The sequence below is a fragment of the Poecilia formosa genome, unplaced genomic scaffold, assembly GCF_000485575.1.
Source record: "Poecilia formosa unplaced genomic scaffold, Poecilia_formosa-5.1.2 Scaffold164, whole genome shotgun sequence".
In the NCBI taxonomy this organism is placed as follows: Eukaryota; Metazoa; Chordata; class Actinopteri; order Cyprinodontiformes; family Poeciliidae; genus Poecilia; species Poecilia formosa.
The window spans coordinates 98,040-117,245 of record NW_006800103.1 but is presented as its reverse complement, the minus strand read 5'-3'; the positions used below and the strand labels follow the sequence as shown (position 1 = coordinate 117,245).

The window sequence follows — 19,206 nt, the reverse complement described above, 5'->3', positions numbered from 1 at the left end:
ACAGACAAATCTGAATAGTTTGCTTTTTACACCGCAGCTTGGAATAAAATAAAGAGGAAGGCGAATAAAGAGAAGCTGCGTGTTTGGAGGCGTCCTGCGGACACCGCAGACTGAGACGAACAGGGTCAGAGCGCAACCGAGAGGAGTCAACTATTTCATTATTTTGTTATTGGGGACCGAAAAAGAACATCCAAACCGCATATTTTAACAAACCTTTTACTTTCTCATATTTATTTTGTGTCTCTGTCGCGTTTTATTGTGTGAATTTGGTTTTTCCGCATATAAATAAAAAAAAAATGTCACTCTGTATTACGGGTCAGAAGGTTAACTAAGATTTCTTACATGTAATAATAATAATAATAATAATAATAATAATAATAATAATAATAATAATAATAATAATAATAATAAAAGAATACATAATTATAATAATTTATATATTATATCAGGCGTTGTCTTAACTTGTCTGCTGTTGTTTAATCAACACTTTAAATTATTTAATTGAAAGACATTTTACCTAACAACAGGAGGTTGTTAGGTAAAACAACCTCCTGTTTGTTTTACAGGGTTTTTCTACTGCTTTACCTTAAAGGAAGTCAAATAAGAAATACTTAAGTTATCTTAAACCTATAAAAAAAAGTATTTGGTAAACCCAAATCGTTCTGAAATGGCGCAGTGATGTATTATTAGCTGTAAATATTCGACAGGAGTAAGTTGACCGGAGCCGTTGATATATAATCAAAAGATGGTCATTGATGAAATAAGTCAAATAAATCAGAACAAAATTTAAATTCGGTGCCTAACTGGCTGATATTAGTTGTTGGACTAAATTGTTATGAGTTCTTTTATCTCAGTCCGGTTTAGTCTGTAAATCATCCTGGTGTGACGTATCACCAGAGAGTCTTTAATTTTTTATCATTGATAAAAAAATATATATATATAGCCAGAACCCTGACACCATGAGAGTCGTCTTGAGCAAATCAGAAATCTCAAACTCACACCACTTATTTAGATATTTTTCAAATACATATGGCCTATTTTAGTCTAAGTCTACTGAAGGGAAAGATCTTTCAGCCAATGCACAAACTCGCTGCTTCAGCTGAAATATTAAACTTATTAAGAAGAATCTAAACAGACAAATGAAACATTTCCTCATGAACGTCATGTGTTGGAGTAAATGCATTCATTTTTATCAATCACAGGCCACCTCGCCTCATTTTTGATTCAGCAGATTCTGCCGCGTGAGTAAACGCTGGCTGACGGGCGCGCGGTTGTGCGCATGTGCCAGCAGGCCTACTTAGCAGGCCTATTGACATTAAAGACAAGTGGGTTATACAGAGCCTGGAAATGGGGCCCGATGAGGGGGGCAAGTCCGCCAGTGGTTCATGGAGCCGAGAGCCAGCCCCGCAACCTCTCTCTCTCTCTCTCTCTCTCTCTCTCTCTCTCTCTCTCTCTCTCTCATGTAGCCAGGCGGACTCTACAGTCAGTCAGTCTCAGAGGGGTGACCCAGGATCTGCCCAGCCTTCTCCCTCCTGGCTGACAGCTGACAGCTGACTGACGGAGATGAGCCGTAGAGGAGAACAGGAGGAAGAGTCGAAGTGTGTTTTCCTGTGAAAAGGGGAGGAAAGGGTCTGTGGTATTGCTTCGCGGAGAGGAGAAGACGAAGAAGAACGATGTCCTAACTAGGGGAGCTGTTTCAGCAGCAGAGAGCGGCCTGCAGGCCCGGTGAGTGTTGCAGGAATACCGAGTGTGAGCGGGGGGGTATTCCCTGCTGGGAATATTATCCAGGATGCAAACATTTGCACGGAGGGGATATTAAACTTCACGTTCCCTCTGCAGCATCTCTCGGGCCTCTTCGTGTGTGTGCGTGTGTGAGTGCGTGTGCGTGTTTGTTTTCGCCCCGGAGTGCGCGACAGTGAGCAGGACTATGAGTCTGGTGTCAGGCTACCCTCACCACCCGATCATGCACCACCACGACAGCCACCACTATTCGCTGCACGCGGCGGCGGCCGGACGGTGCCACGAGGACACCGGGGCGCCTCCGTACTTCACGAGCTGGCTGATCAGCCACGCGGACATGTCGCCCACAGAGTACAGCCTCGCGCCGGGCTACAGCCCGGAGTACCACACCAATAGCGGGGGCGACTCCTCCGGCGGCCTGGACGCGCGCCACCACCACCACTACGGACCCGGGAACCATCTGATCCCGGGGCCCGGCACCATCTCTATGAACGGAGCCACGGTCGGCATGCATCACCACCACCACCACGCACACCCACGCACCATAAAGCGGAGACCCACCGCAAATCGCAAGGAGAGGCGACGGACCCAAAGCATCAATTCGGCCTTCGCGGAGCTCAGGGAGTGCATCCCCAACGTCCCGGCCGACACCAAGCTGTCCAAGATCAAGACTCTGCGGCTGGCCACCAGCTACATCTCCTATCTGATGGACATCCTGGACAAGGACGGCCAGCACGGAGACACGCAGGCGTTTAAAGCCGAGCTGAAAAAGACGGAGGCACGGGAGGAACGCAGGAAAAAAGAGGCGGTAAGGCATCCGCAGGGTCACCGTTAACACACATTCAACACACTGCTTTCATGTCACGACGAAAACACACACAGTCTGAGACTTCAGGTTGCCTAATGTCGCCATTGGTAATACCATCAGAAAACATAAGGTGACTAAATGCACCACTAGAAGGAAATAACGTGAAGAAATAAAGAGAGTAAACTGGTATGTCTGCTGAAAGCGCCGAGGAGTAGGCCTGCAGAAGCAGATCGGCTCTGCGCGTCCCGCTGCTCCGTGCAGTGATTTATTCTCCAGACACGAGTCATGACCTGAATTCACAGCCAGTCTCTGCGCAGAGAAGATGTTAGATAGTTGTTTTACACGGTTCCACGCTCATTTGGCCCCGTTAGTCGTGTCGTGAATGTTTTATCTCAACAAGATTGATGACTTAAGTTCGCAGTGGAAAATCCTTTAAAAGTCCTCTCCTCTGCAGAGCTGCAGGAGGAGAGGAGAAACGCCAGGCAGAGGCGCTGCTTAAAAGCCTACAATTTGGCAAATTCTTGCAACAAAGATAGAGAAAGACAGACCGCAACCTACGCAATACAAAACAAACACAAGAAAGCGAAATTTGTGTGGACCAATTATACAGGCGCACCGGAAATAAATAAATACAACGATCTAGGTTACGCTACCTGCGTGTAAAATGATTATTATATAATTTAGATTAATAGTTTACGATAACCAACCAGTTGAAATAATAATTAACACCTTAAAATATGTAATCTGTAAATCAATTTTAAATACAAATGCAACTTTTATCAACGTTCACAGAAACACTCTATTAATTCAGCCTACCAGCTGAGTTTGATTATCAAAATAGTTTGCATGACTGAAACACTCATTCACTTCATTTTGCAGCGTTTCAGTCTTAAGCACATCAAGCGCAAACAGGAGCGAAGGAAATCCCTATAAGCGCAACTATGGAAGGTCAGTTATTGGCGCGTTTATGTGCGGTAGGAATTTAAATCGCCGGTAAGGAGAGAGTAAACAGTGGGAGGAAAGCCTGTGTTTGCATGTGTCTTCAGATGTGCGCTGTGCTCGATCAGCATGGATTACTTTACTGATAATTTCATCAAGAAAGGAAACAGAACAGGACCATCAATGACAACAGAAATGGCTGTTACATTACTTATTCATACTTTTATTATGCCGTGAAAACAGAACCCAAATTTTGATATGTAGCCATTATTTAGAGACTCCTAACTGGCGTTAAGTACAAAACTATACAAATAAATTGTACTTTTACGAAGCATTCGCAGAATTTAATATTTAAAAAATATATAGTGAAAAAAAATATAGAATAAATTTTAGAAGAACAGGAGCACTTCCGCCATGTAGCTGCAAAACAACAACAAAAAACCCCTTTAAATCTCTCCACCAATATTAAGATAAATGAAACTAGCAAATAACATAAAATAAAGAATGTGTAATATAATCTTGAATAAATTGTATACCACAATTACGTGGAAATATTATTACTATTATGCAATATGTTTATGTATTACATTTATGCACGAATCTGGAAAATGATCCAATGAATTCACAAAATTAAAATAAAAAGTAACTTCATAAAATACAAGTAAAGCTTAGAACAAACGAACAAAAATATTCTGTAGTATTATACAAAAATATTCTGTAGTATTATACAGAATAAATAAAATACAAATATGTAAAAGCATTAAAGTAGCAAAAAGGCAATAAAAACATATGTATAAATCTATATTCTTACGTTATGTTGCTAAACACAGGGAATATATAAATACAATAGAATAACTCTGAAAATTGACACAGAAACTCCCGCAGTTTGCCATGTAAATAAAATACAGCTCAAAAACGGATGAGTTTAATAAAATAAAATAAAGCCCACATATTTTTACTCCCTGTAAGAAAGAAAAATGTGGAGCTGTATGGTATGTATTAAGCCTGAACGCGGTGGTGGTGGGGGGTGAATCGGTGGCCTTTCTCAGACTTCATGGAGCCAACGGAGGCCAGCTTCAGCCATTATGACCCGCTTTTATTATAGCAGCATTTCTGATGGAGTCATACTTCCAGCGGCTGCATCGTCTTCACAGGGAGTTTCACTGTTTCTTTCCATGCAGCTCTGCTGACAAGAAAATGAGTTTGGCACTTTGAGACGCATGCCTGTGCACGGCGTCGATCTGCGTGTTGCCAGTAGCCGCTAATATAATTCATACGTTTTAAATCAGTCCTCTGTGATCGCCGACCAAACTTCAGAACGATGTTTTTATTTACGAGACGCAGCGAAGCATCATGACACCAACTCTGCCGGCTTTATCTGAGGAGGAATGCATCAGCTGCAGCACACCTTCCCTCAGCCCACAATGCTTCAGAGCTGTGCAGCAGAGACATTATGCGTCCAAACAAACAAAACAGGCCAGAGCAGAATAATTATTTCCTGTTTGATGTGTATAGGAAGTGTGGTGCGTAATGGAAGCCAGGACGCATTTCTGCCTTCCAGTTGGAGCTGCATTCACTGCAGGAGGCTGGAGGTTGCATTACAATTGATTCACGTCATCTTCAGATTGCATACTATCTTCCTAAAACACACGCATGAAAAAACCAAGCTGCAGTGTTGTTGTTGCTCAGAAACCAAGGATAAATTATTATTAGGAATGATCACATAATTCGTTGCACTTAAGCCGCCTTTTTCTGTCAACAAGTGGGAGTTCAAATTAGGTCTAACGGTTTGGATGTATTTAAAAAATAAATAAATAAATAAATATATGCATCTATTTTGATGACGCATTTCTTCACTTGTCTCTAAACATAAAAGCATCGTTTAAGCAGTGGGCATTTATCGCATCATTTATCGTGATAAATTTCTTGTCATGACAAGAATTTTGATTTATCGTTGTCGTAATAAATTCCAGTTGATGTAAAAATTGGACAGTTTTTAACAATTTTAACAATTTTCTTCACTGTTTATTCAAAGAAAATATCAATATATTTGAAAATATGATTAAATGCGGTTTCTGTGTGCAGTTTAGTGGGGCTATCATTGCTGTGCCAGGCGGGAAAAAAAGAAGTAATAAATAATTCTTATCATCACGTTTATCGTTATCACAATATATCACAAAGTATCGTGATAAAACTTTAAGTCCATATCGCCTACTCCTATTAGGAGCTGGATGATAATACACTCCAAAGGCTTTCGGTTTCAAAATGTGTCCCTATTTTTTTTTTTTTAATTTTATTCTGCTAATGCGTTTACAGTTCATCAAAAAAAAAAAAAACTAAATGGAACATCGAACCTATGACAAAAAAAACAACATTAGGCCTAATTGCGCTTGACAAGATGAATTCACAAGGTTATTTTTAATCCTCCTGGGTATATGTGTAGCTTTAATCTGATGTGCCAGTCGAAATGTGGCTGTGGTTTCAGAGTTAGGGATGTAAACAAGGCCTGGACAGCAGTCACACCTCCCTGTTAAATATGGATTTATTTAACCGGGACTGAGTTACTGAGTTACTGAAGATATGACGTGATTTATTAAAAAGCTATTTATGCTACTATTTTGAAAAGTTACTATTTAAATTTTATCGTATTATATTGAGAGAAAAAAATATTCAGCTTTAGTTTTCTGAAGAACATTCTTTGCAGAGAGTAACAAAATCTAAGGAGTACGGAAGGAGTTTTCGTATTCAGATGGACAAAATTCCGCGTCCTGTGGATACAAACTAACAATAACATGAGACCGTAGCAAAACTAATTTTGTTATTTTATAAATCGTTTTGATAACTGTGCATCTACCATCTCTACCTTATATATATAGATATAGATATATAGGAATAGATATAGATATTTACGCATATAGTGAGAGCGGTGTTGCTCAATTTTATATTTTAAAAAGGGATGGGTGCGGGGGACAAGAATGATTTTGGCGTCTTGGATCATTTTGGTTGATTTAATGAATGTTAGGAAGACTGATTTCAAATCACGCATAAACACAAACACACACTCACGCTCCGCTTTGAATTAAGCTATTGGCCGGCTGACGTTTTCTTCGAATGGAACATTTTTGAGAGTCTATCCACATCTGGTGTGTTTGCCCTAGAACCTATTAAACGTTTCCTCGCAGCATGATGCTAAATTACATTAAATAACGTTTATTAAAAAAAGCCCCGCTGGATTTCATGTTGTTAAAAAAGTCCAGATTGGAAAGAAACTCGGTGTACTTGTTGTCAGCATGCTGATTATTATTCACCCTACCTCCCTGCGCAGCAGGCTGGATCTGCGGCATTCCCGTGCAGGGATTTATCCGAGCTGGGATGGAACTGATGTGTCGTTTTCTGCTCTACAATGAAGAGTCTGGTTGATGTCTGGTGGATTTAGTGGGTGTAGCTACTGTACCGACCAGAAGTTTACCGCTCCAAGGGTGGGGGACGTTGCTTAGGGGTTGTAGTGGGGGTTCAATCTAGGCTACACGTACTGAAAGGCGGTTCTGGACTGGGAATGTATCCATATTCCATATTATTATCACCTATAAATAGCATATCTAACGCCATCCATCCATCCATCCATCCATCCATCCATCCATCCATCCATCCGTTCAGTGCCAGTTTTGCAAAACGCCCTGCAGTCACATCGATAGCCTATACATTTGTGGATTAAGTTTTGTGTTGCTATAAGTTAACATATATTTTTTTAAAAGTTTACCAACATTTTTCTCCTGACTGGATCGGGAGCCAAAGATTAAGGTGATGGCCAAGAGTCTTTCCGCTAATCACTAATAGTAAATCAATAAAACGGGTTTGATTATGCGTCAAACAGCGTTGTTGGCCTTTGGTTCACTGGTTGTGAGAGAGGGGGAAAACATGCGGCCAAGGTCAACGGGCTGGACTGGAACCCGGGACAGCCGGGCTGAAAATCTATGGGTCACTGGTCACGCGCTTTACTCCCTGGGCCTCCACTTGCCCTCTTTTTATTTATTTATTTATTTATTTATTTATTTATTTATTTATTTATTTATTTATTAATTAACTAATTAACTAATTAATTAATTAAAAAATAAAGATCAGCTGGGACTACAGGTGGAAATTACCTGGTACAAGCAAACCTAAAATCAATCAATCAATATGAGGCTTATTTATATGATACATTATCCCTGTTTTAAATAAATTGATAAATTGATTCCATTCCATGACATGTCGTGTTTTACTAAACTGTATAAAAATATTTTCTTTGTAAAATCTAACACTTATTTTATGCTATTTTATTTAAGATATGCATGTCTCATTTCCTACAATGAAAACAGAGAATAAAGCTTCAACTTCAGAATAAACTTAAATTAATCAAATTAATTTTGAATAACACAACAACTTTAACTTAAATTATTACTTGGATAAACTTAATTTGATTAGTTTTAACAACTTAACTTTCTTTTAAAAGTTGCATCCCTATTTTTATTTTTCAGCGTATCAGGAAAAATAAAAAAAAAAATAACTTGGTTATATAAAAATAATTTATTCTGTCAGGGATATGAATAATTTCAATCTTAGCTGAATTAAATTGTCTAGATTACTATCATTGTAATTTGGTTTTAAGTCACACAAATGTCCTATTACTACAATTACTATTTAAAAAATAAAATTAAAATAAATAATAACGTGAAATGTCTGCAGGTGGAGATCCCTAAAGCTGCCTCCTCGTCTTCGTCCTCCTCATCGGTAGGAGATAAGAAGAGCAAAGGTCGGACAGGATGGCCTCAGCATGTCTGGGCTCTGGAACTCAAACAGTAGTGACCCCTCCACTCCCACTCCCGCTCCTAAATTTGACCCCCGGGTTTTTGATGGACAGTGCGTGCCTCTGCACTCTCGGGCTCCCCACAGCGACGGGGCCGGATGGACGCTGCAGACGGTCGTCCTGCTGCTTGGCCACAGTCTCGGTTGGACCCCAGGAAGAAGAAGAAGAAGGAGAAGAAGAAGAAGAAGAAGAAGAAGTGACGTGTCCCCAGGAAGGAGTCTGGGTGTGGGCCGAGGTCCATCTAGACAGGCACAGACGGAGTTATGTCCCCTGTCACCCTTCTGAACAAACCAAACCATCCCCACCCCAAACACACACACATACACACACATTTACATGCATTTGTTTACCAATGTGTCTGCGTAGTTGACCACACAAATGGGGATTTGTGTGTGTTTTATTTAAGGGAATATATTTATGTTTAATGTGGCCATTAAACGGGTTTCTGCAGGAACTCTCACTCGGATGTATGTGAACACATCTCTCTCTCTCCTATTGCAGTTTTAGGTTGTAAACGTAGTGCCGTCACGCCACTGACAAAGTGTCTGTGTTTTTATGTGAAAACATGCTGGGAGTCTAAATAATGTTTGTCGTGGGATGTAAACAATGTCGTGAAAAGAATAAAAGCACCACTTGGTGAAATGGTGGCTGGTTCAAACTGGGCTCATCTCTGCTTCTCACTCAGCAGTGTCAGCGGTTTCTTATGATCGCGCTGCATCATCTTATTTTTAATCTTTGCAACTTTTGAAATAGTATTTTATGTAGATTGAATAAAATGATGTAAAATAATCACTAACAGATAGCAGATGTGCTAAAATGTGCTATTGTTGAACAGCAAAGTTGTCGAATTTCCATTTTGTTTTTTTGTGAAGGTCCAGCTCAGCCTCCAGATGTGCATCAGATCTGTCAGACTGACGTATTTGTAACAGATCAGCTTTAACTTAATGAGATACCTGAGGCACACATTAACAGAGGGATTTATAAAGGTATTATTTGTCTCTGTCATTGTGAGTTACAGCTGAGTGTGTAACTCACACTCATCTGTTAGAGCACAGATGTCCATTATGTGTCCTAAAAGAAAACAACATGAACTTAATAACAATTTCCCTGCAGCTAAATGCTGAATGCCAAAGTGATCCAGGTTTAACCATCACATTCCCAAATGTCAGAGTGAGCAAATAACTGGATTAATTACAAATTTGTTTGAGAAAAAAATCAGCAAATTGGGTTTAATTTTGTTTTTACCTGAACTTGTTTACCTAAAATCTGTTTGTTTTGTGCAATTCTTTAGATTCCAATTTCATTTCAGTGTAGTAAGGATAAAAATGTGAAAAATACATAAAATGTATCCTGTTGTAGAGGGACAGCAAAAATCAAAGTATATAAAAAAAACAACCTTTTAAAAAACCACCGGTTTTTTTGGGGAATTTGAAGCCTATCAAAATGTCAACAACAGTTGTTTTCACTTAATGTTTGATTCATTGAGGCAGAAGTTTGGGTTTTCAGATGCCATGTGTGAATGAAGCAGACATGTGGTTGCAGCAAAATGGAAAATAATAAAAAACCGAAACCCACTCTGATTAAAACTACTTTCAAGAATGCAGTGAGGGTAGCTTGCTGCTCCGCAGACCAGTCATTATTGACCTGGTTGTGTTTCGCATCTCCTGCTCTCACTCCAGATGTTTACATGAAACCTGGAATTATAATGAGTTTGGAGTTTACCTAAGACAAACAATAATATTAATAAAAAATAGCATTTAAACCAAATCCAAAATTTAAAAGTTGTTGAGAAGCTTAATGAGTGTCGAGCTCAGATAAGATTAATTAGGCTTTTATGATGAACCTAGGCTTCATCATAAAATGTGTTGCTCATTATTTGGGGCATTGGGTTTTATAAACAACATCCTACAGGGTAATTAGGGGCATCATGAAATTTAGTAGTTTTGTTTTTTTTGCATGTACAAAACACTGGAAGTCTTTAGATAATTTGGGACACCCATAAATATGGATTTTATTTATTGTAAATGTTAATGAATAATGTATTGTTTTGTATACACAACCTGTGTTTATGCATTTGACTGCATGAGCCAAAGGAGGGTTTGGATACATTTTTAATCCCTCAGTCACATGACCATGTATGTGAAGACATTTCATTGATTTCTACCTGATTGATGCCAATACGGTAAAACAGACCTTCCCACACCATTCCAGTATCATAATATATAATTGGAAAAATCTCCCTTTTGGTCGGGTTTGTAGTTTGGAGGCTCAATGGGAAGAGCAGCCATTGGTATTTAAAATATTGTTGATTTGATTCCAGTTTCCCCCTCTGTCACATCAATGGGCAAAACACTGAATACTGACAGTACGGATAAGAGTCTGAGACTCCCGCTGTGTAAATGTGACTTTCTGTTTTTGCAGCTGTGAAGCTCTAAATGAGTTTGATCTATTTACATTTTTTGTCATAATTTTGATTGATTCATTTCTGAAATCAAAAGAAGTTCTGTGTGACTTAAACTATATAAACTAAATGCGTCTGAAAATGATAAAGAACTTTGATCAGAAAAAGAGAGATGGATTCAGTTGTGTACAACTCATAAACATAATTTTAATCAGTGAGATCTTAAAGTTTATCAGTACATAGTGACAAAACAGACTCATATTTTATTCAGTTAGCCAAGATAAGTTAGCACTTTCTCAACCTGTACTGAATCATACCTGAAAGGGTTAGTTCTGATATTGCAGGGAGATTTTAAATGACTGTGGTCTAAAGCTCAGCCACACATATTCATACACCCACATACAAACTGCTAGGGGACTTGGGGCTAATTGTCTTGCACATAAGTGTCATCATCATGATACAGGAGTGAAATATGGAGTTCAACCCACAACTTGCCAAAAGCAACACGAGAATTTCTTCACATTGAACACTTGCTCTGAGATGATGGAAGCTAACAGCTAATCAGATATGCAATAACTAACAGTCTGCAATTTGTTCTGTTTGGTTCCAGTTTGTTCAGCTTAACTGCATCTGTTTCCATGTGAGTTAGCTGACTCCTGCTGCATCAGTCCACCAGACTTCCTCAGTTTTATACAGTTCAGGGAAGAACTGATTTTGGGATTTTGCCTCATTATTTTTTGCACCAAAGGATTGTGTGCAATCCTTTGGTGCACAAAGGATTGCACACTTTGCAATCCTTTGCAAAGTGTGCAATCCTTTGCAAAGGATTGCACACTTTGCAAAGTGTGTCTCTGTGCTTTCTAGGTTTGGAAATTGTCCTTTTCAACTCACGTTTAGCTGATATGCCAAATCCGCCGATGAGGCAGAATGCTGCTGGTCATGCATCTCTTCAAGACCTTGGAGAGTTACGTCTGATCAAACTGAGGTTATTTGTTGTTTCAGCTTTTTGCTGTTTTCCGCACATGTGGGATCATTAATAAATCTTTTTGTGGATGCTGGAGCAAATCAGTCAAAGCAATCAGCTTCATATAAACAAAGGTGCAGTAAATGTTTACCAAAAACTTAAAGGGGCGTTTCGTATTCTTTCTTGTTTTTATTGCTGCAGTTGAAGGGTTTTATTCAATTAACTGTACATGCAATAAAATGCTGCAGGTATAGTTTATGAAACAAATACATTTTTTAAAATTTCTTATTATTATCCACTCTGACAAAACCCATAAATCTTTGACTTTAACACCTACGTTGTCTAAGATGCTCAGTAGTCACAGATTTATTTAGACTGAAATCTCCAAACAAGTAAACTTCCCATTGTTAAAGTATTAGTTAGCTGGGACACACTTATGTAATCACACAAATTTCATCTCTCTTGTTCCCCACTGAGCTCCAGTATCTGAAACAGACATCAGCTGGCTGCTATGATAATTATTTATCTAGCATCCTGGTAAGTATGTTAATGGCTCAAAATCAACAACAAACATTCTCACACACGCACGCACGCACACACACACACACGCACGCATGCACACACGCACACACACACACAGAGGATCTTGAAAGTACTTTTCTCATCCTGACATCTAATGGCCACAGCTTTGCCTGGGGTAAGGACCAGAGAGGAGCTAATTTTTGAGAGAGCTGGCATCAGTCAGAGATGACTTTGTGAACACCTACACACGCACACACACACACACACACACACTTAAATAAAACACACTCACACAGCCTGTTGTAAGAACCTGCAAGTTCAGCTATCAAATAAATTAGAGCTTTAGAAGGATGTTTTAAATGAATCACTTCTGATGAGGTACAGTTCATTTCTCACGGTTCTTTTATTATAGTGGCTTTGACTCAGAGTAGTTATGTGAACCCCAGTCACCTTTCACCTCATCCTGACCCTCTGTGTGACCCCCTTACCATGTTGCATATTAATCAATCAATAAGCATGTTTATTAGATTGGCTTAAATGGATTAAAAATCAGAATATGAATATTCTGATCTGATTCAGCTTGATCCGAATGAAACTAATCAGAACGAGACGGGTGGTTTGTGTAGCTTGATAATCCTGGGGAGTGCAATGGACAGCAAAACTGTCAATGTGATTTATTTCCGTTACAGATCTGGTTTATTGGCCATAAAAGTTTGATCGGATGAATTCATTTTGTCCCCGATTAAATGTTACAATTTGATTTTTTTTTCTTTTTCAGTCTGAATACATTTCAAGTCAAGTTTATTTGTGTAGTATATTTCAGCAACAAGGCACTTCAAAGTGCTTTATGCCATAAAAACATAATACAGTAACAAATTATGAAACAAGCAGCAAATATTGTATTTTGTCAAATGCCTTCTTCAAAACTGTCTAGCAGATATACATCAAATATGTTGATGAATATTTCAGTTATGATTAATCAAAGGTAACTCTAAACAGGTGGGTTTTTAACAGTGGACTAAAGGAACTCAGTGTTTCAGCTGTTTTGCAGTTTTCTGTTTTGCAGCATAGAAGCTGAATGCTGCTTCTCCATGTTTGGTTCTGGTTCCGGGGATGCAGAGCAGAACCAGAACCAGAAGACCTGAGTGGTTCTGAAGGTTGAGCTCCTATATCTTGCTGAAAAGTTTCTTGCGAGTAACAATAAGTTTTGTCTTATTTCTAGTATTTGAGGACATTTCCACAAAAAAATTATTGGGAAGATTTTGTATTTTTTTGAAGTGTGTCATGCTAGAAGTTAACTGTCTAGGTAAGTTAAGAGCTGAAAAAGACAATTTAACAACAGATGGGGAAATATATATATATTTTTTTTCTTTCTTCAGAACTCATATATATTGAAATCTACAGAACAGTTAATGCAGAACACCAAGCCCTCCTCCGGTCTACCTGCTGGTCTTTAACTGCAGTGGACGAGCAAACATGATAGATGACTAAGGCCTGAACAGTTTTTTCCCTGTGATCCGACCAAACCATCTGGTAGCCATTAGCTCATGGAGACCCCTCCCTTTAGCTCTCCTCTGCTCACGGTACCTTCCTCCACCGCCTTGACTCTTTTTCTCCACCAGGGGGCCCCATTTGTACCCATAACCCGTTTTATCGCTTAGATTTAAAAATTACATAACTGACCAGTGCATCTGTAAACATGTAAATAATATTATACTTCCAACACTTCTATGGTTATGATGGTGTTGATTAAAGAAATTAAAATCTTAGAAATTACTGTGTATTCAGGAAATGAATGACATTCAGAAAGAATAAAATATCTGGGATGCTTTTGGAACAAACCTCCAGTTTTGTCGCTTCAACCACTAACTGTATCACCATGACATTATTTAATTTATAGAAGAAGAAGAATGACTGACATAACAGTCATAAGGAAATCTATGAGCTGCAACATCAGTTCTTTAATAAAAGCTCCTGTATAAAAGCAGTAATTTTAGCAGTTTATTGGTATGAAGAACTCAAATAAGTGTTAACAGCAATGCCAAGAGGGAAAACATCTGCAAACATCACACAGATGTAAATGTTGCTTCCTGTCAATGAGGCAAAGTGGAGGTAAGGAAAGCAGTTAAGTTGGAAACATTAAACACAATCTTATTGTGAAAGGAAAAGCCAAACACATTCAAGCCTAGGTCTGACCGGGAAATGAAACTGAAGAATAAAAGTCAAACATGCTGAATATTAAGGTTTTTACAAGTTTAGTTAGGAAAAAAGAGAAAAAGCTTCATATAAAAACATAAATGTTTGAATGGCTAGAAAAACAAGCTTCTGATGCAACTTAAACGAAAAGTTGCCTTTGATTGAATGACAGGACTTCTTGAACTTTTACAAACAGATCTGAGGTTTTTGGTATCTCTTCTGCTGAATAAGCTCTAATGCACGGTGTTGGAGGGATGTTGGTTGGGTTTGTTTGTTTCATCATATATAGACTCATTTGATGATCAAATAAAAATACATCTTTAGATATACAACTGTAATCAATAGATTTCTGACCACAATATTACTGGGGTTCTTATTTTTTTTTGACAATGAATTAAAGCAACCTTCTGAATGTAATGTCACAAATCAGCAGGTGTTGCCCCTCACCTAGTATTCCCAATGAAGCCCTGCGTGCCTTCCCACCCAAGCTGAGCATCAGCACACTGTACAACGGCTGCTGGAAAAGTTTTGTTGTTGACTTACCATTCAAAAACCACTTACTGCATTCTTGTTGGTTGTCCAGGAGGCTTCATTTCTGCTTTTGAAAGATGTACGGTTGTATAATTGCTTGTCTTTTTGCAGCCATTTTCACCTGGGAGTGTAAACATTGAGTTGGGGGGCCGTAGCCAGCAGCAGTTTAAAGTGATTTTAAGTAACAAAAGGTTTAAAAGCAATCTGAAAGATTAAAATATAACGAACATGTTTTGTATAGCCCATAGACTCATATGGTTCAAGGAAGCCTAATAAGTCACCTTTAAATACATCAGATGATGCATTGTGCTGAATGAAGCGTGTTGGGACAGGACAAATTTCTGCACTCCAATCATGGACAGTTTAGTCAGAAGCATTTGACGGTTTGACCAGCATGTCTGTTTTCTATGTAACTAAATCGTCCTCTAATTCTTCGTTTTTTGCGCAGTGGTTGGCCCAATCTGTAGGCTGTATTTGCAACAGTAGTTTTACTTTGACCGCGGTTTCAGAAACATTGCCAGCAACATTTGCAATGACAGCAGATTACTCACTTTTACAACTGGAGTGGAGTACACTGCTGTCATGTAGCAAATGGCTGTTCAATCCAGACTGGGACACAGGGAGGAAGACAGGATTGTGATTCTCATGGCTCATGACAACTTTCTAGTCAAATTCTGCCTCCAAGTGGTTTTAGGTACCAGTTCAGTCAGTTTTCACACGGGAGGAGATTGGCTGCAGAAGTGGCAGAGGCAAAAAGAACAACTGCACCAGGTAGAGGTAAAAAGCGCTTCAACACACATATTTAACAGAATCATTTTCTGAGTTCATTTAATAGCCTACACTGTTTAAATTTACTAGCCTACACTATTAAAATTTTTTAAGAATTTAAAATTAAAATGTTGAGAAAGTTATCTCCAGGACAGGATGTGTAGTCATTTATCTTTTTTGAATAAGTTTAGAGATTTGCTCTGTTTGAGTCATTATATGACATTTATGTGACGCACGATATACTGAATAAAGCTGGTGTCTGCGATATCGATGTGTGCAAAGTTGTAGTTGCGAAGGACTGAGTGCACTCAGCAAATAATAGGCTTTTTATACTCTGTATGCAAATATCTGACCAGCTGGAGGGTCACACTGTTCCAAACCTGACACAGATTTATGTCTGTGAAGCAATAAAACACTCTTAAGAGGCAGTTTAAAGGAAGGAAAGATTGGGGAGGGTGCGGAAATATTGAAATTGTTGTTTCTATTGTATTATTGAACAATAGAAAATGTTCCTAGATCTCCTCAACTTGGAGAAAATATAAATGCATAGCACTGTGTTAGGGAGCTGTTAGTGAAAAACACCAAACACCATAAAGGACTTCTGGAGAACCACTGCATCTAAATACATACCAAAATACAAAATGTTTTTCTATTTAAGTATTTCAGTTGTTTTTTGTTATTTTAAATAACATCTGGAAAAAAAAAACTAAGAACCCACTGCACTGAAGCCTTTTGAAAACTTCATGGTTATTCCTTCAAATATTGATTTCTGAACTTTTCCCAAGTTAAAACATTTGTATTGTTGTTTCTAAATTAATATTAATTTGTTTTCTTTGTATCTTTTTCGTTATTTTGACCATTTCTCATTTTCTGCAAATAAATACAAAATGTTTGCTTGTAATTTCATTACATGTTTTCAGTAGTTCATAGAATAAAAGAACAAAGTTAATTTTACTCAAACATAAACCTTTAAAGAGTAAAATCAGAGAAACTGATCATTTTAAGTGGTCTCTTAATTTTTATACCTACAATGTGTTTATTCTGCTCAGTCAAATAAAACGGAGTGTATGTATGTTTGAATAATTATATTTTCTATAAAGCATACATATTTTTAATTAACATAATTGCCCCAGTGATAAATAAAAATAAAAGGGATAAAAAATTAAAACCTCATTGTGCTTATTGTTAATTTTGCACTTTAAAGTCATTGCAAAAAATGATTAAGTTTGAAAATGATTAATAGCAGCATGAGAATGTAACAGTGAGAACATAAAGTGACTTGCTAAGTGCAAAAAGTCTCCCGTAGTTTTTCAGGTCCAAATGAAATGAAAGTTGAACTCTCTCTAAAATTATCTCATTTGTTTTCCTGTGTAACTATGAAGAAAACAGCCCTTTCATAACGGCCCTGACAATAACTTTAATGTAAACGTACTTGGTAACTTTCTGTTTGTCGATCCAGAGGATTAGCCAGCGTGAGCTGCAGAGGTAGCTGGTGGTTTGTTGTTTTGTCTCTTCTGTTGGTCTGAATGTGTTTCCAGCAGGTTTGTTCATCCCGTCTGGAGGGCGAAGCATCCGGACCCCAAGCTTTTTGCAATATCGCAGCAAAGCACATGTATCACATCAAGAAAGCTTGATGAGCTAAATAATAATAAAGAAAAACAGCAACAGCAAGTTAATGGCTTGAGCCCAACCATCTTGGCTGGACTTTTATGAGCTACTTTTTAACAACTTCGAAGGAAAGATGGCCATGAAATGAACTTGGCGCTCGGTGGGCAGACTTCAGTCTGAACCTGCAGCTCGCTGTCAATAACGTGGGCTAAAAATTATAAACTGATGTTTTTAAATACAGATCTGATCAAAAATACACATTTTTGTTTTTAAATTGTTCTGCACATTTTGTTCTCTCTTGGTTGGAAAACAAATGGTTCCTTTGGGATAATAAAGTTTATTTTAACAGTTTTTCATTAAAATGTCCAAATTAACAGTAATATTATTTTAGATCTATTTTTCTTGTCGTCAGGTTGGAAACTATGCTTTTTTTACGTCATTTTTAATAAACATTAACATCACACAGATAAAAACACATCCATCTTATTTTTGTTAAGTGATTCTGTTTTTATTTCTTTTAAGACCAAAGAACAGGAACAAAAATGTGGTTCTTTAAAGTTGACAACAAATTATCAATAGTAGTTGAATTTCAAAAATGATGAGCAGTCTGTCTTTCAAAATATCATGTAAGTTTGTGGCACTAAATAAGTTTTAATTATCTGGACTGAGGGCTCTTTGGATTGTAAAAATTGCTGGTTATTATTTTTGATGCTCTATGTCCAGTTATTTACAATTAATTTCTTGTTTTTAAAACACTTGTTTGAAATAAATAAATTGGATCAAACAGAATTGTAGAATCTCATTTGCTCAGATCACTTTTTCATATAAAGCTACAACAATAAGGAAGTTTTTAACGCTGCATGTAAAAGCTGAACCTGAGCTTAAAAAGTTAACTCTCTCTCTGAAGGAAAATCAAAGACGGGATCATTCTTAACACTCAGATTTAATGGATGATCAGATTTAATGGATGAGAAAGTCTGCGTAGGAGTGAATTAGTATCATATTCAATTTTTAGTGTTGGCTGAATGTGTTAGGATGTGCAATGATATTAATATAAATTTAGACACTGCAAGGCTGTTTATGAATATACAAGGAGAAAAACGTATTTTTTATTGCATCTAGATTTATAAAGTGTACGTATTTTAATGTATATATTTTTTATTATATGGATTTGGAGGTTGCAAGGTTGCTCACATGAGCAGGTAGGCAGAAAAACATACGTATACTTACTGTAATTTATAAATTGTATATATTTTAATGCCTAGAAATACCCAACCAGGGCCTATTAGCTGTAGCTACACACTCTTGGTGCAATGCACCAGTTACAGACTTGTTCTGTCCTGTGTTTGTGTGCATTGTGCCTGTCAAATAAACAGATAAATACATAAACTATAGAAGTGGGGAATATGATGGTTTCCAGCTTATTGTGCAGGAGGCAGCAACCACGGATTAACGCAGAAAAGATTCTTCTCTCCTGTTCCTGTCGCTCAACGGAAATAAAACTGATGTAACAAATGACAGAAAAAACTTTGATAACTGATTAAATGTCCAGTATAACCACACACACTCACACACACACACACTCACGCACACACAGACTCACTCACCTCCAGCCCTGAGACCACCCAGGTCTGAGAAGACCACCTGGCTGACCAGCACACCACTGCATGTTTTTGATCATCAGGTCTGGGAACACACATAGGTCCAGATAAAAGGTGAACACACACACGTGTGTTTGGTCATAATACTGTCACACACACCACTACCCACTAGCACACACATGGGTAATAATGGAGCCTTTGCTTTTATGGTTTTAACTCCTGTCTGGCTCAGGCTGTGTGTGTGTGTGTGTGTGTGTGTGTGTGTGTGTGTGTGTGTGTGTG

At 38.1% G+C, this 19,206-nt stretch overlaps 1 protein-coding gene across 1 annotated transcript; it reads left to right on the top strand.

Moving 5' to 3' along the window:
- Positions 1-1,453: 1,453 nt before the first annotated feature.
- Positions 1,454-9,348, top strand: hand2 (heart and neural crest derivatives expressed 2). Its single transcript, XM_016677762.1, has 3 exons — positions 1,454-1,725; positions 1,840-2,548; positions 8,213-9,348. Exons 2-3 carry the CDS (start codon positions 1,928-1,930, stop codon positions 8,327-8,329), a joined length of 738 nt encoding a protein of 245 aa, XP_016533248.1. The 5' UTR covers positions 1,454-1,725; positions 1,840-1,927; the 3' UTR covers positions 8,330-9,348.
- Positions 9,349-19,206: the final 9,858 nt, after the last annotated feature.